A 25,015-nucleotide genomic window follows, 5' to 3' on the forward strand; every position below is an offset into this window, starting at 1 on the left:
TTTCCATCTTCACAAATCACTACACGGCAACAACAACAGAGCCACATCACTGCCACAGCTCTCTTCCAAGATCACTGATGTGGCATGTGTTTACACACAACAGTCCAATGAATATCATGTGAACAACTCGTTGCGCTAACACTGACCTCGCCTGGTGATTCCGAGAACTTTTCGAACCACCTTCATAAATTCTCATCTTTAGCCTCTTTCAGATACATAATCCTCCACTCTTGTCTTCCTCCTCCTCCTCCTCCTCTTCCTCAATGTTATTACTATCCACTCCTAATGAATTCCTTCGCAGTCACAGTGTAAGTTCTTTGGTGTGTTTGGAGCATCCTGCTTGTGGAAGCAATTGTTTGGGATGTATTTTCCCCATTTACAGTCTTTATTCAAAACAGATGTGCGTTGAGACTATCATTGCTACCATCAGCCACATAGAAAATGGCAAGGATGAGTAAGGATAAGACTAGTCTATACAGCAAGTTACTATTATACAAAGCAGTTTACATAGCATAAGAGCTTTCTGACATTCCTTGTTCCAGATCCAAATACAATTCCTTGTCAATAAATTACAATAACCTGGTGTAGTTGTACTTTCCCAATTTCAATATGACAAAAGCCAAAGTTGAAAAATAACTCCTTTTATTAGTTTATGATGAATAATTTCAGGTTTTTATTCATAGCGCATTCTCAGATCATCCTGTGAAACAAAAGGCTAAAGTTACAATTTGTTACATAAAATACCATACACTCAATGCATGTCACAAAGTGCAATGTCGAACCTATCACACACATACTGTGTGGTCAGGATAAATATTACACCACATAGGAAAATAGTCATGATAATCATTATCCAAAGGAGTATATTGCAACTAATCATGAAACCGGATACACGTAGAAACTGACAACCTAACCTCAGCTAGCATGAGGAAATTTTCCTGGAGGTGGCACCCATATTGGACATTAGGAAAGTCGTTATTGCATACTATAATCATTATCAATAAAACAAAATAATGAATGCAGAAGTGTGTAGGTCACACTGCTAAAAAATTATAGGTAATTTTTTTTTTCCACAGCGGTCATCAGATTGAAACAAAAAGTCAATTTATAAATAAGACAACATGCAAAATGCAGTCTTGATGCACAGAAGCCACATGAGAAGGAGAAAGGTAAAACGATTGTGGGTGTTTTGGTGGACTAGAGAGCTGTGTAGTACTGGAAGGGGACAGGAAAAGGGATAGGTGGGTAAAGGACAATGACTAATGAATGCTGAGGCCAAAAGGGTTACTGGAACATAAAATATATTAAGGGAGAGCTTCCACTTGTGCAGTTAAGAAAAGCTGGTGTTGGTGGGAAGGATCTAGATGGCACAGGCTGTGAAGCAGTCACTGAAATGAAGAACATCATGTTGGGCAACGTGCTCAGCAACTGGGTCATTTTCAACTGTTTCTTGGTTGCAGTTTGTCAGTGCCCATTCATGTAGACAGACAGCTTGCTGGTTGTCATGTCCATGTAGAATGCAGCACAGTGGTTGCAGCTTAGCTTGTAGATCACATGACTAGTTTCATAGGTAGCCCTGTCTTTGATGGGATAGGTGATGCTTGTGACCAGACTGGAATGGGTGATGGTGGGAGAATGTATGGGACAGGTTCGGCATCTATGTCTATTACAGGGATTATGAGTCATGAGACAAGGGGCTGCAAGCATGGACTGTGCAGGGTTGGAGGAGGATATTGTGTAGGTCTGGTGGGTGGTGGAATACCACTGTGGGAGGGGTGGGAAGCATAGCAGATACGACATTCTTCATTTCAGGTTATGATGAAAGCCCTGGTGGAGAATGTAATTCAGTTTCTTCAGCCTGGGTGGTACTGAGTCAGTAGGGGAATGCTCCTCTGAGGCCAGATAACAGCACTTAAGAGAAGTGGTCAGTGGTTGGAGAGATAAGGCATGGGAAATCTGTTTTTGTACAAGGCTGGGGAGGTAATTACAGTCTGTGAAGGCCTCAGTGACACCCTTCTTATATTTTGAGAGGGACTGCTCATGACTACAGATATAATGGCCACAGGCGGCTAGGAAGTATGGAAGGGGCTTCTTGGTATGGAATGAGTGGCAGCTGTCAAAGTGGAGACATTGTTGGTGGTTGGTATGTTTGATATGGATGGAGGTACTGATGTAGCCATCCTCGAGGTGGTCAACATCGAGGAAGGTGGCTTTTTGGATTGAGTAGGACCAAGTGAAATGAATGGTGGAGAAGATATTGAGGTTCTGGAGGAAAGTGGATAGGGTGTCCTCACCCTTAATCCAAATCAAGAAGATGTCATCACTGAATCCGAGCTAGGTGAGGGGTTTGTGATTCTGGATGGTTAGAAAGGATTCCCCTAGATGACCCACAAATAGGTTGGCATAGAATGGTGCCATGCAGCTGACCATAGCTGTACCCTGGATTTGTTTGTTGGTGAGGCTTTTGAAGGAGAAGTAATTGGGCTTGAGGATATAGTTGGTCATGGCGACTAGGAAGGAAGTTGCAGGTTTGGAATCCATCAGGCGTTGGAGCGAAAAGTAGTGTTCAGTAGCAATAAGGCCATGGACATTAGGGATGTCAGTGTAAATGGAGGTGCCATTAATAGTGATGAGCAGAGGGGAACAGGAACTGTGAAGAGTCAGTGGAGGAAATGGTTGGTATCTTTTATATAGGAGGGTAGGTTCCGGGTAATAGATTGAAAGTGTTGGTCTACGAGAGCAGAGATTCTCTCAGTGGGGGCACAGTAACCGGCCAATAGGGCATTCTGGGTGGTTGTGTTTATGGATGTAAGGAAGCATGTAGAAGGTAGGAGTGTGGAGAATGGTAGGAGTGAATAGAGAGATGGACTCTGGGGAGAGGTTCTGGGATGGGCCTAAGGATCTGAGGAGAGATTGGAGATCTTGTTGGATTTCTGGAATGGAGTCACTGTAACAGAGTTTGTTGGTGGATGAATCAGACAGCTGGTGGAGTCTTTTTTCCATGTATTCCTTGCAGTTCAAACCAACAGTGGTGGAGCCTTTGTCTGCAGGTAGAATTATAAGGTCAGGATCAGTTTTGGTGGATGTATTGTGGTTCTTTCTGCAGATGTAAGGTTAGCTTGCATGTTGAAGATTTTTTTGTTATTTTTTATTATAAGACTTTGTTTTACACTATTTTTTTGTTCTGGCCTCTGATTGTTTGTAAATAGTGCCTCATGTAATGCTTCTGTGTACCAAGTGTGGTGTTATGTGTGTTGACTGATTTATGAATTGACTTACTGTTTCAATTAAGAAACTCTGCATAGAAATGATGTATAATTTTTAGTGATGTAACTTAAACACTCCTGTATTCATTATTTTTTGTATGGATGATGATAACAGTATGCAATGAAGACTTCCCTAAACTCCGATAGGGGTATCACCTGCAGGAAATTTGGGAGTATCATACCTGATTCTCATGTACGGTACTCTTAGAAATGTGTGCTCCTCAGGAACCAGGATGCCACATTTACGAACCTAAATAAATTTTTATAACATTCTTATTTCATTTGTCTAGTCATTTTGAAACTCAATTTACTATACTGCTTTATATTTTGTTGTTAATTTCATTTAAATTTTATCAAGTGCAAAAACGTCTCTGGTCTAGTTTGACTGTTACTAATCGATACTTAAACATATTCCATGATATAAGCGGTTTTATAAAATTAATTGCCTGCAAATGGATTTTGTAAATCTCAGTATTTTTTTTTTTAAACAAGCAATACTTATTATTCCAACATAAAAAGAATACATTACTGTTTAATACTGTGCTGTCAGTTTGTGAATGTCAACATAAATCTAATGGTAATCCTCAAATTTTCTGTTTGTAATAATGGATGACATCATCTGTAATTAGTGAAATGATATATAAGCAGTGGTGAATCAGCCATGACAGAGCCAGTTTGGTAACAGCTTTTGTGCATGAAACCAATACCAGCGGAGTCAATAAACATGTAACTGTAAAAATGAAAATTCTAGTCAACCTGATTACTTAAAATATCTCTTGCAAGCCCAATCATAAGCTACATTGTGTAGAGTTTGGGAAGATGCAGCAAATCTGCTGGAGCAGATTCTCACAATTCTTTACAGCCACTGTAGCATTGGGGGTTGCCAAAAAATGAAGATGAGCATTTTCTACTAACTGTTACACCCACAAAACAATATATTAACTTGAGGTAAATCAGGATTGCACTCCCTTGGCCTGGCTTATTTCCTGCTGAACTTACCTCCAGCTATAGCCAGCTTCCATTGCATATAACAATTCCTGTGCCAGTACTTTCTACAAGCACTTTAAGATCCGTTTTTTTTTTTCCCAACACACCTATGGCAATGTTTTATAGGGCTGCCCTCATACTGTGTGACTTTCATTCTTTGAGGCTGAATCCCTGTTTTCACAATTCTGCACTCCTGTAACATGAAAACCTGCACAGTGCACTCCACAAACCAACTGCTACCCATGTAGCTACCTCGTATGTGTAATGGAGCTCTCATCTATTGAGTGAATCCCCTGACCCCCCCCCCCCCCCCCCCCCCCCACTTGGCTCTGTGCCACAAGCAGTTCTGTCAGTGATGGTGAGATCTGCCTTCATTTTGCAAGCAAGACTGGGCCTCTTTACAATATAATGAGAAAATCATTTGAAGTTGATCATTTGTTATCTCAAGGCACGTAGGTACATGGTCCATGCCTTAACAATGAGGTGTCTGCTGTAGTGTAAGAGATCCCTGTATTGTGGCACATGCAGAAACGTGTAATACCACTCTGAACTAACTAGCTTGACCTATTTTTCTCTCTATAAATTCCAAACAATGTAGTACATTATTTCTTAATACATAAAAGATGAACTCTTTTTTGTTTACTGTAGATTTGTTTTACCGTCCTTGCAGAACATTAATTAATAAGTGCTAATTAATTTTCTTGCAATAACATTGTTTTTGTTTCATTTTTTAATATCCAAGCACAATGGCTACTGTTTTACTGTCATTGGTTTTCTCCTACAAATCAAAATGAAAAAAAGTAATGTATGTGTTCCAATGAATTTGGAGGCAGAATAAACTTTTGCAAGAAGGCAGTCTATTGGTTACTTAGTTATTAATAAATCTTTCGTGCAGCATAATATTTTTTACCTCTGAAGTGTATTCCCTTTCCTTCTGTTTCATTTATACAATAAGCTGTAGCCAAACTTTTCAGTCAACCTTTGTAATCCATAGATTACTTTAGATTATGTCAAATTACTCCTTTCAAGGTCAATTAAGGTATAACTTGTTTTTAAGGTTCTTATCTTTGATTCAACAGCCCAAGATGCAATATTTCTTATAATTACTATTTGTTCAGTATTTTCATGCTGCAGCTATACTTAGAACCAAATGAATCTCAGCAAAATAAAATTGACAGACAGAATTTCTTTAAAAAATGTAGTACATATATTTAAAAAGTATTAAAATGTAGGTAATGTGGATGAGATCATTCTACATGAAAAGTCTGTAATGTAATTATTTTAGTGGCTACAATAAATTAAATTAAATGGCTAACAAACAACATAAATATTTGCACCATATACAAAACGAGTGACTGAGGCTTCGTAAATGAGATGTCAACTATATAAAATTTATAAAACAGTGTTGCATGATAACCAAATGCATGTGTCATGAATTAATCATTTACAGCACCATGATAGAAAAAAAACACTTATGAACATCAGAGGGAGAAGCAGTTACATATTATATCAGGTATGAAATTGATTGAACACAAATTAAACTCAGTAACTTAAAGATAAGTGTCTGAGAGGTCAATCAGAAATACGTTGATAGTAGTTGCTCAGAACATATCTGTATGTACGATTAACTTTTTCATAGTACTGGACATGCAAAATATCAAGGTAAGTGAAGCACTCTCCTTCACACCTCAAGCTGACACAGATACGGGGTTCAGGAAGCAGTGGTTTACGAATGTTGGGCCAGAGCAATGTGCGTGTCATGCTCAATGTCTGAAGTCCAACAGTGGGACTCGATGTGATATCCTACAAAGGACTGATGCACCACCACCAGCTGTGTCGCAGTACAGGGAGGTCGCCGAACACCAGAAACGGGATGCACTTTGGCTGAGGCTGTCCTGTCGACCTCCTGTCACACTGTGAGCTCCCGCAGTATCGTGAACAGGTTGTCTGCTTCAGGGCGGTCATTCAGTAGCTCCTGACTATAGGTGATGTCATTGGCATCTGGTGGATGTGTCTCCCTGGAATACAAAGACATTTATGTCGTGTGCCGTAAGAAAATAGCATAGAGCCAGAGACAGGGATTATACACTGACAGAAAAAAATTCACAACATCAAGAAAGAGTTGTAAGAGATAAACGGAAATTGGCAGGCCTGTTTATATATCTGAAAGATGACGTCTGTTCAAATTTTGCTCTGGTCGCATAAAAGTGGCGCTAATAGCACCACTATGAGGATGCAAATCAGGTTTGCTTTAAATACACACTGCAAATGTCATGAGCATAAGTTACCTTTGAGATTGGATGTGGTGAGTTGACATTAGTCAAGAATAGCTTTAAGGTGACAAAGACACCTCACCGAGTTTCAACAAGGTCGAGTAACAGGGCTACTAGAAGCTGAAGCTCGTCATTCCTTCTGCGATACTGCAGAGAGACTGGCAGGAATGTAGCCACTGTACACGACTGCTGGCAGCTACGGTCGTGAGAATGTACAGTTGCAAGAAGACTGGGCACTGGACAGCCACACGGCACAACCGAGAGGGAAGAACATCGTGTTCGGTACACAGCTCTGGCCCATCGCACCGTAGTTGCAACACCATTCTGAGCAGCAGTTGGCACCACAGTGACACAACAAACTGTTACAAATTGGTTACTTTGAGCGCAGCTCCAAGCCAGAAACCCTGTAGCTGACCCCAGACCACCGCAATTTGTGACGTTTAGAGGTGTCGAGTGAGAGCTTGTTGGAGGGCAGGGTGGAGGTCTGTTGTGTTTTCTGATGAAAGCGCGAGGTTTGGTGTTCTCGTAAAGATAAGTTATTTTAGATTATAAAACACATAGATCAGTACTGATTACGTGGTAAATAAGTGTATTAGTGTGCCGTTTAAGTGTACCATTAAAGGTTTCATTTCTCATTACGTAATATAGCAGAAAACGCGAAAAGACCGTACAGTCGTATTTTCTGTTTACGTTCTGCTGCAGCAAATCTATAGAATTTCATTTAGTTGTTCCTTGCTCTCTCCAGCAATTTAACTTAGCGTACCTCTTCATTATTTAACTAGCATTTCCGGAAAGTAGCGTAAAGTTTAACTTGTTGTTTCAGAAACTTTGCACTTTTGTTTTTGTTTACACACAGTTGCGTATAGGCCAAATTTGTGTAACCATATTTTCGTGTTTATCTGTAATTTAACTGACTTATTCTTAATAAATTATTACGTTTATCATGAGTGAAAAGTGCTTGACTTGCCGTAGAATTGTTAGGTCGGGGCTTTGGTGTGATGGGTGCTGTAGTTGTTTCCATGTGGGTGACTGTAGTGGCGTGGGAATAGGGGAAGTAAATGAGACTCATCAGTGGTTTTGTAGGATTTGTAGTAGAGATAGGAAGATACTGGAACAGGAGGGGAAAATTGCTGCCCTTCAGGCTGAGTTAGACAAGGCCAGGGGAGATCTTGACAGGTTAAGGAGGGAGAAGGGTAAAGAGAGGTGGGAAGTGGCAACAGGCAACAGGAGGAACAGGCCTAGAACTTTGTCTGACAGCTTTATGGTGAATGTGGAAAATAGATTTGACCTGTTGCTTCAGTTAGAAGCTGGTGAGCCTCAAGCAGTTACAGGTGTAGACAGGGCACAACAAACTTTCAGCAGCAAATTGAAAAGTAAGAATGTAGGGAAATCAGTAAAGAGAAAGAAAGTGTTGTTGTTAGGTAGTTCCCATGGAAGAGGTGTTGGCCAACTCTTGCAGGATGAACTAGGATCAGAATACCAGGTCACCAATTTTTTTAAACCTAGTGCTGGTCTGGAGCAGGTGACAGAGGATTTAGGATCACTTTGCAAAGATTTCACTAAGGAAGACACCGTGGTTATAGTGGGTGGGGCAGGTAACAGTATTGACAGAGATCCTGGGTACAGCATAGAGTGTGACCTGGCGAAGATTGCATCAGCATCGAGGCATACCAGTGTTGAGTTTGTATCTGTTCTTGGGCGCCATGACCGACCTCATTTGAACTCTTCTGTCAAGAGAGTTAATTTGGAGCTGGAACGGCTGCTCATGTCGGGTGCGGGGTCACACATTGGTGTGGTTCATGTTGATTCTGTCAGTAGGTGGGATTATACTAGGCATGGCCTTCACCTCAACAGGAAGGGGAAGGGTAAATTGGCTGGGGAAATAGCAGGAAAGTTAAAGGGGGGAGGCACTGTCATGAGTGGTAAAATACCAGTGGTTATAGGATTCAGAAAAGACCCTTTTTTAGGGTAGGGAGGACAGAAAGAAAACAAATTTTGAGAGAGGTTAGAACTGAGACAAACCTTCAGTTTGAGAAAGAAATCAAAAAACATAATTCCAGCTTATTACATCAACATAAACAGCCATTGGTTAAGAATTTTCAACTGTCAGCAGATATTTTAACTCCATCCAATTTTAAGTCAGTCAATGTGAAATGTCAGCTATCTTTATTGCATCAAAATATTCGAGGACTGAGAAATAAAATTAATGAATTAACTATCTGCATAGATGAATTAGAGTCTTCAAACCCAGCTGACATAATCTGCCTCTCTGAACATCATGTGACCACTGGTATAGAACTTTTAAGTGTTACAGGGTTTAGGTTAGCATCTCACTATTGTAGATCAGAAATGGAGAAAGGAGGAGTTGCCACATTCATCAGGAACTGTCATAAATTTAAGAACATAGACATTCATAAATTTTGCCTAGAACAGCATATGGAAGCATGTGCAACAGAATTAGATTTTCACAAAAAATCTTTCATAATATTAAGTGTATATCGAGCACCTGCAGGTAACTTTAATCTGTTTGTAAACCACCTTGAAGCTGTACTGGCCCATTTAACAACCAAAAACAAAGAAATAGTGGTTGCTGGTGATTTCAATGTAGATTTCCTTAAAGACTCTCCCAATAAGAACCTATTTGAGTTAGTAACACTATCATTCAACTTAATTCCCACAGTAAAGTTCCCCACTAGGATAACCACTTGCTCACAAACAGCCATTGATAATATCTTTATAGAAAAGTCAAATGAACAAAATTATATTACAAAACCAATAGTCAATGGCCTCTCAGACCATGACATGCAGTTCCTTCTGTTAAATGTTAATACTGAACAGGATATAAAATCTGTTAAATCTGAGCTCAAGAGGGTAATCAGTAAGCCAAAAATTGATTATTTTAGGACACTCCTCAGAGACATTCACTGGACTGATGTTTACAGTGCTCATGGCATGAATGAAAAATATAACATTTTTGCTAATAAAGTGCTTACCTTATTTGAACACTGCTTTCCCCCAAAACTTACCAAGGTTAGAGCAAAGTCTACAAAGAAGCCATGGATTACTCGAGGAATAGGGGTATCTTGTAAAACAAAAAGAAAACTGTATCTGTCAATCCGAAACATTTCCAATGTTGATGCTATAGCACATTATAAGAAATACTGCAAAATATTAAAGACTGTAATACGGATGTCAAAGCAAATATATTACAAGGAACAGATAGTCATATCAGATAACAAAATAAAGACAATATGGGATATAGTGAAGGAGGAGGCCGGTAGAACCAGACATGAAGAGGAACAAATAGCATTAAGAGTAAATGATGCATTGGTGACAGATGTGTATAGTGTTGCAGAACTTTTTAACAAACATTTTATAACTGTTACTGAAAAGATGGGGTTGTCAGGTTCGGTAGATGCTGCTATGGATTACCTTAGACCAGACATTTCAAGTAACTTCCATAATATGAATTTGACCCTCACTACCCCAACAGAAATAATGTCCATCATAAAATCTTTAAAATCAAAAACATCTAGTGGGTATGATGAAATATCAACAAAGTTAATTAAAGAATGTGATTCTGAGCTAAGTAACATATTAAGCTATCTGTGTAACCAGTCGTTTATCAGTGGAATATTTCCCGAATGGCTGAAATATGCTGAAGTTAAGCCACTGTTTAAGAAGGGAGATAAAGAAATAGCATCAAATTTCCGTCCAATTTCACTGTTGCCAGCATTCTCAAAAATTTTCGAAAAAGTAATGTACAGTCGTCTTTATAACCATCTTATCTCAAATAACATACTGTCAAAGTCACAGTTTGGATTTCTAAAAGGTTCTGATATTGAGAAGGCTATCTACACTTACAGTGAAAATGTACTTAATTCATTAGACAAAAAATTGCAGGCAACTGGTATATTTTGTGATCTGTCAAAGGCATTTGACTGTGTAAATCACAATATCCTTTTAAGTAAACTAGAATATTATAGTGTAACAGGAAATGCTGCAAAATGGTTCAAATCTTATATCTCTGGCAGGAAACAAAGGGTGTTATTAGGAAAGAGACATGTATCAAGCTATCAGGCATCATCCAACTGGGAACTAATTACATGTGGGGTCCCACAAGGTTCCATTTTGGGGCCCTTACTTTTTCTTGTGTATATCAATGACCTTTCATCAGTAACATTACCAGATGCCAAGTTTGTTTTGTTTGCTGATGATACAAACATTGCAATAAATAGCAAATCAAGTGTAGTCTTAGAAAGATCAGCCAATAAAATATTTGTAGACATTAATCACTGGTTCCTAGCCAATTCTTTGTCACTAAACTTTGAAAAAACACACTACATGCAGTTCAGAACTTGTAAGGGGTGTCCCAAGAGTATATGTCTAACATATGATGACAAGAAGATAGAAGAAGTGGACGTTGTTAAATTCTTGGGATTACAGCTTGATAATAAATTCAACTGGGAGGAGCACACCACAGAACTGCTGAAGCGTCTTAACAAATCTCTGTTTGCAATGCGAATTTTGTCAGACATAGGGGATATAAAAATGAAAAAGCTGGCATACTATGCTTACTTTCATTCCATAATGTCATATGGGATTATTTTCTGGGGTAATTCATCAAGCCAAGCTAAAGTTTTCCGGGCACAAAAACGTGCAGTAAGAATTATATGTGGTGTGAACTCAAGAACATCCTGCAGAAGCCTGTTTAGGGAACTAGGGATACTAACTACAGCTTCCCAATATATTTATTCCTTAATGAAATTTGTCATTAAAAATATATCACTTTTTCAAACCAACAGCTCAATTCATGGAATCAATACTAGAAATAAGAATAATCTTCACAAGGATTTAAAGTCACTTAGTCTTGTACAAAAAGGTGTGCATTATTCAGGAACACACATTTTCAATAACTTGCCAGCAGCCATAAAAAGCTTAACAACCAATGAAATTCAGTTTAAGAGAAGCCTAAAGGATTTATTGGTGGCCAACTCCTTCTACTCCATTGATGAATTTCTGAGGAAAACCAACTGATTTGTATATAAGTACAACATAACTTCTGCACAATTTCAGTGCAGTAATGTGTTCACTGAAAATTTGTGTGTGTGTGTGTGTGTGTGTGTAAGTATAATCTAACTTCTGCACCATTTCAGTGCAGTAATGTGTTCATTGTAAATAAGTATTACAGTAGTTGTATTACATGTTTCTTACCTTATAAATAAATATAAAACTTTTTTATTTTAAATTCAGTGCAATAGTATTTGTAAAATGACTCTTAGTGTTCATTAAAAAATGACGATCATTCCACTTGGGACCTGTGGAATGGTACATTAGCTTATTTGTTTTAGTTTAAATATTTGTCATGTATTGTTGTTTTTCTGACATGTTCCACATCCTGGAGGACCTCCTCACTACGGATCAATTGGAATGAAAGTAAATCTAATCTAATCTAATCTAATCTGCCTCAGTGCAAGTGATGGCTGTGTGTTTGTTAGGAGGAGGCCAGCCGAGGGCTTGCATCCAACCTGTCTGCGATGCTAGATCACTGGACATACTCCTGGAGTTACAGTCTCGGGTGTGATGTCATAGGACAGCAGGAACTTTCTCGTGGTTATCCCATGCACCTTGACTTGTTAATCTGATGATCCGACCTGTTGTGCTGCCATTCGTGAACAGCTTTCCAGGGGAAGTTTGCCAACAGGATAATGCTAGCTCACAAACTAACATGCTCTACAGAGTGTCAACATGTTTCTAAAGCGGAGTTATTGAACGCAGTTTTCCGAAATTCCTTCGCCAGGGAAGACGAATGGAATATTCCAGAATTTGAAACACAAACAGCTGCTAGCATGAGTTTCTTAGAAGTAGATAACATAGGGGTTGCGAAGCAACTCAAATCACTTGATACGGGCAAGTCTTCAGGTCCAGATTGTATAGCGATTAGGTTCCTTTCAGATTACGCTGATACAATAGCTCCCTACTTAGTAATCATATACAACCCCTCGCTCACCGATAGATCTGTACCTACAGATCGGAAAATTGCGCAGGTCGCACCAGTGTTTAAGAAGGGTAGCAGGAGTAATCCATCGAACTACAGACCTATATCACTGACGTCGGTTTGCAGTAGGGTTTTGGAACATATACTGTATTCAAACATCATGAATCACCTCGAAGGGAATGATTTATTGATACGTAATCAGCATGGTTTCAGAAAACATCGTTCTTGTGCAAAGCAGCTAGCTCTTTATTCGCACGAAGTAATGGCCGCTATCGACAGGGGTTCTCAAGTTGATTCCGTATTTCTAGATTTCCGGAAAGCTTTTGACACCGTTCCTCACAAGCGACTTCTAATCAAGCTGCGGGCCTATGGGGTATTGTCTCAGTTTTGGGACTGGATTCGTAATTTCCTGTCAGGAAGGTCGCAGTTCGTAGTAATAGACGGCAAATCATCGAGTAAAACTGAAATGATATCAGGTGTTCCCCAGGGAAGCGTCTTGGGACCTCTGCTGTTCCTGAACTATATAAATGACCTGGGTGACAATCTGAGCAGTTCTCTTAGGTTGTTCGCTGATGATGCTGTAATTTACCGTCTAGTAAGGTCATCCGAAGACCAGTATCAGTTGCAAAGCGATTTAGAAAAGATTGCTGTATGGTGTGGCAGGTGGCAGTTGACGCTAAATAACGAAAGGTGTGAGGTGATCCACATGAATTCCAAAAGAAATCTGTTGGAATTCGATTACTCGATAAATAGTACAATTCTCAAGGCTGTCAATTCAACAAGTACCTGGATGTTAAAATTACGAACAACTTCAGTTGGAAAGACCAAATAGATAATATTGTGTGGAAGGCGAGCCAGAGGTTGCGTTTAATTGGCAGGACACTTAGAAGATGCTACAAGTCCACTAAAGAGACAGCTTACACTACACTCGTTCGTCCTCTGTTAGAATATTGCTGTGCGGTGTGGGATCCTTTCCAGGTGGGATTGACGGAGGACATCGAAAGGGTGCAAAAAAGGGCAGCTCATTTTGTATTATCACGTAATAGGGGACAGAGTGTGGCACATATAATACGCGAGTTGGGATGGAAGTCATTAAAGCAAAGACGTTTTTCGTCGCGGCGAGATCTATTTACAAAATTTCCGTCACTAACTTTCTCTTCTGAATGCGAAAATATTTTGTTGAACCCAACCTACATAGGTAGGAATGATCATCAAAATAAAATAAGAGAAATCAGAGCTCGAACAGAAAGGTTTAGGTGTTCGTTTTTCCCGCGCGCTGTTCGGGAGTGGAATGGTAGAGAGATAGTATGATTGTGGTTCGATGAACCCTCTGTCAAGCACTTAAATGTGAATTGCAGAGTAATCATGTAGATGCAGATGTAAATGTAGATGGTCTGCTCGATCACCAGATCTGTCTCCAATTGAGCACATACGGGATATAAATGGATGACAACTTCAACATCATCCACAGCCACCATTAACTGCCCCTTTACTAACCGAGCAAATGCAGCACGCACGGAAGTCCATCCCACAAACTGTCGTCTGACACCTGTACAACACAATGCATGCATTGCATTCAACATTCTGGTGGGTTCACCAATTTTTTTATGTAGCAGCATTTCAGATTTGCAATGGCTTATCCTGTAATTATGTTAGCCAGGGATACTGCAATGTTAATCACTTAAATGTGTTACCTAGACAAAAGTATTCCAGAATTTTCAGTACTCAACATTAATTATTTTTTGGAATGCAATTTTTTTTCAAGTCAGTATACCACTGTCCAAAAAATTAAAAGGAGAGAAGACAGACAATCATTGCAACAGATTGTCAAAATTTCCACACAGACAGAAAGAAGTTCTTTAGATGGATACATGATCCAAAGACAATGAAAGAAGTGTGGTTGAGCCATAATGTCTCAACTGTGTCTGCTCTACTCATGTCAAAATAATAGTCTCTTGGTAAAGCTTAAGTCACAATCACCTAGCAATGCCATTTGGATCCTGTTTTGCGAGGTAGAATTCTCAGAAACCTTACAACAGATCAGAGACGTACCAAGGTCTCAGAACTGTGAAATGTGCCATAAACACGAGGCATTTTTATCAAGGTTTTGGCGACGATTTCGAGAGTCGGGGAAATGCTCAGTATATGTCAGTAGATGATCGACCACGAGTGACAGCTCCACAAGACAGCTAGATAACAGTAAGTGCAAGAACACTGTCTGCAAAACTTACAGCTGCCTCAGAATTACCAGTCATCTGTCAGGGACAAAGAAAGGTCCAGCAGTACGTTTTTTCTCAGCACTACAGAGGAGGGTTGAGTTTGTGCTCTTCACACATGCATCCTACTTGCAAAATTTTCCTCCTTGCATATTTATTTGGATGAACACTGATCGTCCAGATCATTACGACCACCTACCTAATAGCCCATACGTCCACCTTTGCTGCAGATAACAGTGGTGATGCATTGTGGCATGGAAGCAAAGAGACTATCAGACCAATTGTACGATTGGATTGAAGAGTTCCTAGATAACAGAGCACAGCATGTCATTCTCAATGGAGAGAAGTCTTCCGAAGTAAGAGTGATTTCAGGTATGCTTCAGGGGAGTGTCGTAGGACCGTTGCTATTCACAATATACATAAATGACCTTGTGGATGACATCGGAAGTTCACTGAGGCTTTTTGTGGATGATGCTGTGGTATATAGAGAGGTTGTAACATTGTAAAATTGTACTGAAATGCAGGAGGATCTGCAGCGAATTGACACATGGTGTAGGGAATGGCAATTGAATCTCAATGTAGACAAGTGTAATGTGCTGCGAATACAAAGAAAGAAAGATCCCTAATCATTTAGCTACAGTATAGCAGATCAGCAACTGGAGCAGTTAATTCCATAAATTATCTGGGAGTACACATTAGAAGTGATTTAAAATGGAATGATCATATAAAGTTGATCGTCGGTAAAGCAGATGCCAGACTGAGATTCATTGGAAGAATCCTAAGGAAATGCAATCCGAAAACAAAGGAAGTAGGTTACAGTATGCTTGTTCGCCCACTGCTTGAATACTGCTCAGCAATGTGGGATCCGTACCAGATAGGGTTGATAGAAGAGATAGAGAAGATCCAACGTCGAGCAGTGTGCTTCATTACAGGATCATTTAGTAATCGCGAAAGCCTTACAGAAATGATAGATAAACTCCAGTGGAAGACTCTGCAGGAGAGACGCTCAGTAGCTCGGTACGGGCTTTTGTTAAAGTTTCGAGAACAAACCTTCACCGAGCAGTCAAGCAGTATATTGCACCCTCCTTCGTATATCTCGCGAAGAGACCATGAGGATAAAATCAGAGAGATTAGAGCCCACACAGAGGCATACCGACAATCCTTCTTTCCACGAACAATACGAGACTGGAATAGAAGGGAGAACCGATAGAGGTACTCAAGGTACCCTCCGCCACACACCGTCAGGTGGCTTGCGGAGAATGGATGTAGATGTAGATGTAGGTCGCTGGAGATAGTTGGCACCACATCTGCACACCCTAGTCCACTAATTCCCATAAATTCCGGTGAGGGGGCAATGAGCTCTGATGCCACGTTCAGGCACATCTCAGATGTGTTCAATTGGGTTCAGATCTGGCGTACTGTGGGGCCAGCACATCAATTGGAACTCACCACTGTGTTCCTCGGACTAGTCCATCACACTCTGGCCTTATGAGATCGCGCATTATCTTGTTGAAAAATGCCACTGCCATTGGGAAACTTGACGATCATGTTTCTGCTCTGCACCCAGTGTATGATAGTCCTTGGCTGTCATGGTTCCTTGCAAGAGCTCCACAGGACCCGTGGATGTCCACGTGAATGTTCTCCAGAGCATAACGGAGCTCCCACCAGGTTGTCTCTGTCCCACAGTACAAGTGTCAAGGAGCTTTCCCTTGCAAGATTGTAGATTTGTGCATTCTCATCAGCATGATGAAGAAGTATTGGGATTCATCAGACAATGCAATGCTTTGTCACTGCACCAACATTCACTGCTGATGGTCACTGCCCATTTCAATCGTAGTTGCCAATGTTGTGGTGTTAATGTTGGCACATGCATGGGTCATCGACTGTTAAGGTCCGTTGTTAGGAGTGTTTGGCACACTGTGTGTTCATACTCACGTGTACTCTGCCCAGCAATAAAGTTGATGTTAGTTCTGCCACAGTTAGCCACCTGCTGTGTTTTACCAGTCTGCTCAGCCTACAATGCCTGACATCTATAGCGATGGGTGGCTACCCAACCCCAATATATCTGGACAGCGTTTCACCTTGTTTTTGCTACCTACATGTTGAAGATACCACAACATTCCTTGAACACCTGACAAGTTTTGCAGTTTCTGAAATGCTCTTGCTGAGCCTCTAGGCCATCACTATCTGCCCTCAGTCAAACTGAGACAGATTGTGCGCTTTCCCCATTCTACACATGGACAGCACACTCACTGATACAACATGCACCATGTGTGTGTCTGACTAACAGTCATTCCCCACCAGGTGACGCTGCTATCACCTGGATGGGCTTATATCAATAGTAGGTTGGTGATCATAATGTTCTGGCTGATTATTGTGTATAGTTGCAGCCAGTACAGTCACAGCAGCACAATTGAAGGAGACCATTTGGAGTGTGGTCTGACGAGGCATCGTGATGTAAAGTGGCACCAGGAGCATAATGGAAGGAACTGTGTGTGGTGGAGTTTGAGAAGTCATGAGGATGGAAGGGTATTTGGAGCTTACATTTTCATTCATGGTCTGAGAATTCTGTTAACACTCAGTGACACAGAGACGAGTAATTAAATGAAGGAATGAAGGAAGTTCTGAGTTTAACATACCATTGGCAATAAAGTTACTAGAGGAGGAGCACACAGTAGGATTCAGTAGGAAATATACCGTTTCCTTCTGAAAGGAAACACCCTAACATTTACCTTAACCAATTTAGGGAAACCAAATAAAATCCAGAAGTAAATGGCCAGACAGTGATTTGAACCCTGTTCCTCCAGAATATGAGTCCCCGTCTTCCTCACTGTATCACCTGGTTCGATAATGAAGTATTGCAAGTACTTTCTGCAATTTTCCAGTTCATCCAGACTTCCTCATTATGAGCAGTAATGCCCATTCACAAACAAATGCGCTGATGGCTGAATTTCTCTCGGGTCAAGACATCCCCTATTTGAAATTGATTATCAGGACTGTCTGCTTTAAATCCAATAGAATATGCCAGGATTGCACTCAGGAGATGCATTTTACTGCTTCATCCACAACCATCCACTCTTAAATTGTCCACATATCACAGATTTTGGACCATCTGACGGATAGCACACCATTTCGCCATGAAACAAGGGTGACAGATGGATGCATCCATACACACCCATGATTACACTGTTGATGAGGAAGTGATTTTTCTGATACTGTGACGTAATTTTCTTTTAATGTTTATCTCCAGTTTGCTAACTACATGTCACTCCCCACCACGCATTCTAGTGCGTTTGGCATGCTGCCCACAAGGTGGTTGAGCTGTTACTGCTCAAGCCTGTTCCACTATTTGACAGATACCTCCCTGAGGTCATCCAGTGTGTGAGGACCTGCAACATACGGTTGTGCATTATCCTGCTGAAATGTAGGGTTTCACAGGGATCTAATTAAGGGTAGAACCACGGGTCGTAACACATCTGAAATGTAACCTCCACTGTTCAAAGTGCCGTCAATGCGAACAAGAGGTGACCGAGACATGTAACCAATGGCACCCCATACTATCACGTCGGGTGATACGCCAGTATGGCGATGACGAATACATGCTTCCAATGTGCGTTCACAGTGATGTCGCCAAATATGGATGCGACCATCATGATGCTGTAAACAGAACCTGGATTCATCCGAAAAAATGACGTTTTGCCATTCATGCACCCAGGCTCATTGAGTACACCATCGCAGGCGCTCCTGTCTGTGATGCAGTGTCAAGGGTAACCACAGCCATTGTCTCCGAGCTGATAGTCCATGCTGCTGCAAACGTCGTCGAACTGTTCATGCAGATGGTTGTTATCATGCTAACGTCCCCATCTGTTGACTCAGGGATCGAGACGTGGCTGCACGATCCGTAACAGTCATGCGGATAAGATGCCTCTCATCTCGACTACTAGTGATACGAGGCCGTTGGGATCCAGCACAGCGTTCTGTATTACCCTCCTGAACCCACCGATTCCATATTCTGCTAACACTCATTAGATATCGACCAACGCGAGCAGCAATGTCACGATACACGTGATGGTATGCATTTCTCCTCCTTACACGACACATCACAACAACGTTTCACCAGGCAACACCAGTGAACTGCTGTTTGTGCATGAGAAATCGGTTGGAAACTTTCCCCATGTCAGCACGTTGTAGGTTTCGCTACCAGTGCCAACCTTGTGTGAATGCTCTGAAAAGCTAATTGTTTCTATATAGCACAGCATCTTCTTCCTGTTGGTTAAATTTCGCAACTGTAGCACGTCATCTTCGTGGTGTAGCAATTTTAATGGCTAGTAGTGTACATACATGGTGAAGCGAAATTCGCACACTCGGGCTTCGCAGTGCGACTCCTCACATGCCAGCGGTAAAGAAATGTCTCTCACAAAATTTCATCCGGCGAGTACATCCGGCAGAAAAAGGACGTTAAAGAGTGGGAACACTGTAACCATACGTATGGTTACTACCTTTGTCAGCACATACACATTGTGCTGTACAGTTAGTGCAGTGGATAGAGTTTTGGTTTAGCGTGCAGGGAGCCGATGGTTCGATCCTGGGTTGAGGCATACGCTTTTTATTTGGCAAATTTAGTCCAGGAGGCACGGTGTCTGGCATCTTAATCGTCAACAGTGATCGAAGCATGTCCTCTAGAAAAAATTTGCACTTAACGTACTACAATCGTAGAAATGGAAGATAGGTCAGCTTTGAAGAACACCCTTTCCACGTCGTGGGCATGAATCTATTTTCAACACTTCATCTACTAGACATGAAAACTATTTTCTTTGTACCCTCCTCTAATGGTCCCATAGGTTAGTACCAACTATTATTCAAGCCTCGTTCAGGTCCATTAGATTTCGTTAGGGCCTCACGTTCCCAGTAGGACAAAGCAACGTGCTTTGTGAATGACGTCCAAAATCGGTTACTGTTTGTATGTGTTATCACCATGGTCCCACTAATTATACCTGTCAACACTGAGTCTGGTAACCGCATGCTGTTCACTGCGTATCTCAATGCATTATTATTATTATTATTATTATTTCTTTCCTTTCTCAGATGTTATGTCTGGTTAAAAATGGAAAGTGACGCGGACCTTGATCAAGCGTGACTTCCTTTTAACTGTACGATATATGTTACATTGCATTTATGAACTTTCGGGTAATTGAACATGTATCAATAATTACAGATTTCTGTAGTTGTATATATACGTTTGGATGTAGCTGTATTGTGTTGATGTACTGGTGGATATTGTGTGGTATGACTCCTGTAGTTGATAGTATAATTGGTACAATGTCAACTTTATCCTGATGCCACATGTCCTTGACTTCCTCAGCCAGTTGGATGTATTTTTCAATTTTTTTCTCCTGTTTTCTTCTGTATATTTGTTGTATTGGGTATGGATATATCGATTAATTGTGTTAATTTCTTCTTTTTATTGGTGAGTATGATGTCAGGTTTGTTATGTGGTGTTGTTTTATCTGTTATAATGGTTCTGTTCCAGTATAATTCGTATTCATCATTCTCCAGTACATTTTGTGGTGCATACTTGTATGTGGGAACGTGTTGTTTTATTAATTTATGTTGTATGGCAAGTTGTTGGTGTATTATTTTTGCTACATTGTCATGTCTTCTGGTGTATTCTGTATTTGCTAGTATTGTACATCTGCTTGTGATGTGATCTACTGTTTCTATTTGTTGTTTGCAAAGTCTGCATTTATCTGTTGTGGTATTGGGATCTTTAATAATATGCTTGCTGTAATATCTGGTGTTTATTGTTTGATCCTGTATTGCAATCAGGAATCCTTCCGTCTCACTGTATATATTACCATTTCTTAGCCATGTGTCGGATGCGTCTTGATCGATGTGTCGCTGTGTTAGATGATACACGTGCTTGCCATGTAGTGTTTTCTTTTTCCAAATTACTTTCTTCATATCTGTTGATGTTATGTGATACAAAGGGTTGTACAAGTGGTCATGAAATTGCAATGGCGTAGCCGATGTATTTATATGAGTGATTGCTTTGTGTATTTTGCTAGTTTCTGTTCGTTCTATAAAGAATTTTCTTAAATTGTCTACCTGTCCATAATGTAGGTTTTTTATGTTAATAAATCCCCTTCCTCCTTCCTTTTTGCTTAATGTGAATCTTTCTGTTGCTGAATGTATGTGATGTATTCTGTATTTGTGGCATTGTGATCGTGTAAGTGTATTGAGTGCATCTAGGTCTGTGTTACTCCATTTCACTACTCCAAATGAGTAGGTCGATATTCGTATAGCATAAGTATTTATAGCTTTTGTCTTGTTTCTTGCTGTCGATTCTGTTTTCAGTATTTTTGTTAGTCTTTGTCTATATTTTTCTTTTAATTCTACTTTAATATTTGAATTATCTATTCCTATTTTTGGTCTGTATGCTAGATGTTTATGGGCATCTGTTTTTTCCATCGCTTCTATGCAGGCGCTGTGGTTATCCAGTATGTAATCTTCCTGTTTAGTGTGTTTTCCCATGACTATGCTATTTTTCTTACATTTGTCTGTTCCAAAAGCCATATTTATATCATTGCTGAATACTTCTGTTATCTTTAGTAATTGGTTGGGTTGTTGATTTTTTGCTGCCAGTAGTTTTGATCATCCATGTACAGCAAATGTGTGATTTTGTGTTGGTATGTTCCAGTAATATTGTATCCATAATTTGTATTATTTAGCATGTTGGATAGTGGGTTCAGAGCAAGGCAGAACCAGAAAGGACTTAATGAGTCTCCTTCGTATATTCCACGCTTCATCTGTATTGGCTGTGATGTGATATTATTTGAATTTGTTTGGATATTAAGAGAGGTTTGCCAATTTTTCATTACTATGTTTAGGAACTGTAAGTGTATCAGGGACTGTGTATGGGTCTGCAATGTAACTGTTAAATAATTTAGTTAGATGTGAATGTGTTGAGGTGAACTTCTTTAGCCAGAAATTTGCTCTTTTATCTTTTCCAGTGGCTTTCCAATTGTGCGTAGAATTAATTGCTTGGGTGACTTCATGTTGCAAAATTATCACTTCCGGCATATGTGGTATCATCTTGTATGTGTCTGTTCCTGCTTGTATCCACTGTGCATGTATATTATGTTGTAGTGGGTTTGACCATATGTTGCTCCAGAAGTGTTCCACGTCTGTTATGTTTGGTGGATTGTCTATTTTAATGTGTGTGTTATCTGTTGTCTGGTAAAATTTCTTTTGGTTTGTGTTGAATGTTTGGTTTTGTTTCCTTCTATTTTCACTTTTTTTGTATCTTCTAAATCGTTTGGCCAATGCTTGTAATTTCTACTTCTTTTCATCTAATTGCTCTATCGCTTCTTGTTGTGAGATCTTACCTAACCTTGTTCGTTATTTGTCTGATATTTCATTTCTTATAAATTGTGTTAGCTGTCCGATGGCTTTTCTCAGTTTTTCTATTCTGATCTGTAGCCTGTATTGCCATGCTGGTTTTGTGGGTTTCTTCTGTGTGTTGGTTGGTTCTGATTTCTGCCTAGTGTGTGTATTTAGTGTAGTGAGTGCTCATATATAGACCAGTAGTTGTAACTCTTCCATAGTTGTATTTTCATTTATTTTGTTGTGTATGATTGTGCTGATAGTTGTTATTGTTGTTTCGACTTGTGGGTTATTTGGTGGTCTATGCAAGAATGGTCTAATGTCTGTATTTGTGTCTTTGTATTGTATATATGTCAGCTGAAATTGTTCTTCTATATCCAACATGTGTGTCACTTCGTGTCCTATTTGTACTTGTTCTGGTGGCTGTCTTAAGATTTTTTTTTCCTCTGATTTTTTAATTGATGCGTGTTGTTCTTTGTTTGTTTGCTCTAGGATGTTTTAGTCCATTACTGTATTTTCTTCTTCTTCTGATTGCACATTATTTTGTTCCAGTATTTGTTGTACTTGTTGTTTGATGTTTTTTAATCCTGACTGGGGTATCCTGTTATTTTTTTATTATTGCACAGATCTGATCAGCTAGTCGTTGTTCTGTTAAAAATTTTAATTCTGGGTATCTGGTAATAAATGTGTGTAAATTTGTGATCTATATCCAGTTGTGTTGGTTCCTAAGTTCGTTGCTTGGTAATAACAGAACATGAGGTGTTGGTTAACTTCATCTGACCATCTCATCCTCTGTCTTTGTTTTCCTTCTAGAGTGGTTGCAGGAAGCATATCCTGCAAAACACCTCTATTTGGATTTAAATCATTTTCCGTGTGGCTAGCAGTGTCGTTACCATTGTGGACGGGCATAGGGTTCAAGCGTCGTCCCCGACCATGACAACTCTTGTCCGAGGCTTCATTAGTTCTGTCCTGAACCAACTAATCACACTAAAAGGGGGCTTAGCCCTATTAGTGGTTTGTTCTTTTCGTCGCCTTTTACAACTGGCAAAACATACCGGAGGCCTATTCTTTTCCCGGGCCTCCACGGGTTTTATTATTGGTATTATTTTTATTCTATCAATGGGATTGTGGATACATCATGCCCATTGTCTTTAGGGAAGCAGTGTAATTCGAAACCGAACATTTCACAATTAGCAGTGTTGGGATGAATTACGCAGAACAACACCAGTCAGAGGGGTAATGTGCGTTAGGTGAAACAGTGCACAGGACTGATGGCGTGTTTACAGTGTGAGCACTGTCCCGAGTGGAGTAATGCACCTGTCATAGACTCCAATGTACATGCTTACACGTATCGAATTTTCTCATTGTAAACCTCTAAACCAGTGTGGCAGACATATGGCATACACTAACGATGAATATGTGGATATGCTTCTGGTCCTCGGTGTATCTGCAACCGGGTTAGTGTTGCCACTCGTGAATATGCTGCTAGATATCCTCGTCAATGCCACCCAGATAAAAATGCGTTTTGTCATCTGGAGCTGCGCCTTCGGGAGCCAGGTTCTGTCCTTCCACCACTGTGTGACAGAGGTCGTCCACGGACTCACCGTACTCCAGCTACTGTGGGTGCTATTCTGGAGGCCACACACCAAGAACCTCAGCAAAGTGCATGTAGCTTAGCAAGGCAGCTGTGTGTCTCGCAGTGCATGGTAGTTAACCCGCTGCACCCCTATCATTGTGTTTTCACGCAACACCTGCATCCTGCAGATTGCCATCAGCAGATGCAATTCTGTGAATGGTTCCAACAACAACAGGAAGCCAACGATGATTTCATGAACACCATAATATGGTCAGATGAAGCCACATTCACTTGTGAGGGTGTCTTCAACGTGCACAATGCCCACCATTGGTGTGAGGTTAACCTGTACGTCACCCGCGACAGTGGGCATCGAGTTCGCTTTGTTATCGACTTCTGGGCCGAAATATTGGGCGACAGATGTGTGGGTGCCTACATGTTGGCTGGCTGGTTGACTGCACAAAGGTATCATGCATTCCTCTCAAACTATCTGCTTGATGCTCAGAAAGATGTTCCAATACATGTTTGGAAGAGGATATTGTTCCAACATGATGGTGCACCTCCACACTCTGGAATTAATATGCTACAGTATTTGGAGCATTTCCAGGGAAATGGCTTGGACGTGGAAGTCTAGTTGTATGGCCACCGCGTTCAGCTGATCTAAATCCCCTGGATTTCTTCCTGTGGGGACACCTGAAGGAGCACGTGCACTCTACTTCGCCAACAAATGTGGAAGAATTGGTAGCACATGATCATGCAGTTCTTGTCACTCTGGATGCACTTTCGCTGCGAAGGGTCCAGAGCTGAATGATCCGGCGGTTTGCGCAATGTTTGGACGTGCAGGGTGGTCGCTTTGAGCTACTGTTGTTCTGAGGACAACAACGTATTCTGTTGTGAAGGTCATGCAGTCATTAATGTGGACATTACTATTGTCACTGGTTGCTAATGAGCGACAAATGAACGCTCGTATTAAAAGTAGTATAAATGAAAAGAAGATGTTGTGTTATTGTACTGTGCTACCAACTTTAGCATCTCGAAACTGATATTGTTTTTATAGCTATTCTGTCCTATGAGAGGCCATTTGTTTCAACTGTCTATTTCTTATTTGTCTAACCACATATTTGTTATGCTCAGCGTTTCAAAATGTAAATTTAGGATACATGTGACCTAAGAAACGGTGTATATTACAGTATGAAATGTCAGAATGAAATCAGAAAATAAAAAGTTGCTCCCCAACCTAGGATCTTTCTTTTTTTTTTTTGGTAACCATATATATTTATTTAAATATTTTAACAACGATACATTTAAAAAAAGACATT

The 25,015-nt window shown here is 40.3% G+C and overlaps 1 protein-coding gene across 1 annotated transcript in view; it reads right to left on the bottom strand.

Moving 5' to 3' along the window:
- Window positions 1–5,524: 5,524 nt before the first annotated feature.
- Window positions 5,525–25,015, bottom strand: part of LOC126416676 (uncharacterized) — a 558,811-nt gene continuing 539,320 nt past the window's right edge. The window contains exon 11 of the mRNA XM_050084484.1: window positions 5,525–6,271. Coding sequence (XP_049940441.1) covers window positions 6,163–6,271 — 109 coding nt within the window. The 3' untranslated portion in view covers window positions 5,525–6,162. The remainder of the gene's footprint in view (window positions 6,272–25,015) is intronic.

The sequence above is a fragment of the Schistocerca serialis genome, chromosome 8 (assembly GCF_023864345.2).
Source record: "Schistocerca serialis cubense isolate TAMUIC-IGC-003099 chromosome 8, iqSchSeri2.2, whole genome shotgun sequence".
In the NCBI taxonomy this organism is placed as follows: domain Eukaryota; kingdom Metazoa; phylum Arthropoda; class Insecta; order Orthoptera; family Acrididae; genus Schistocerca; species Schistocerca serialis.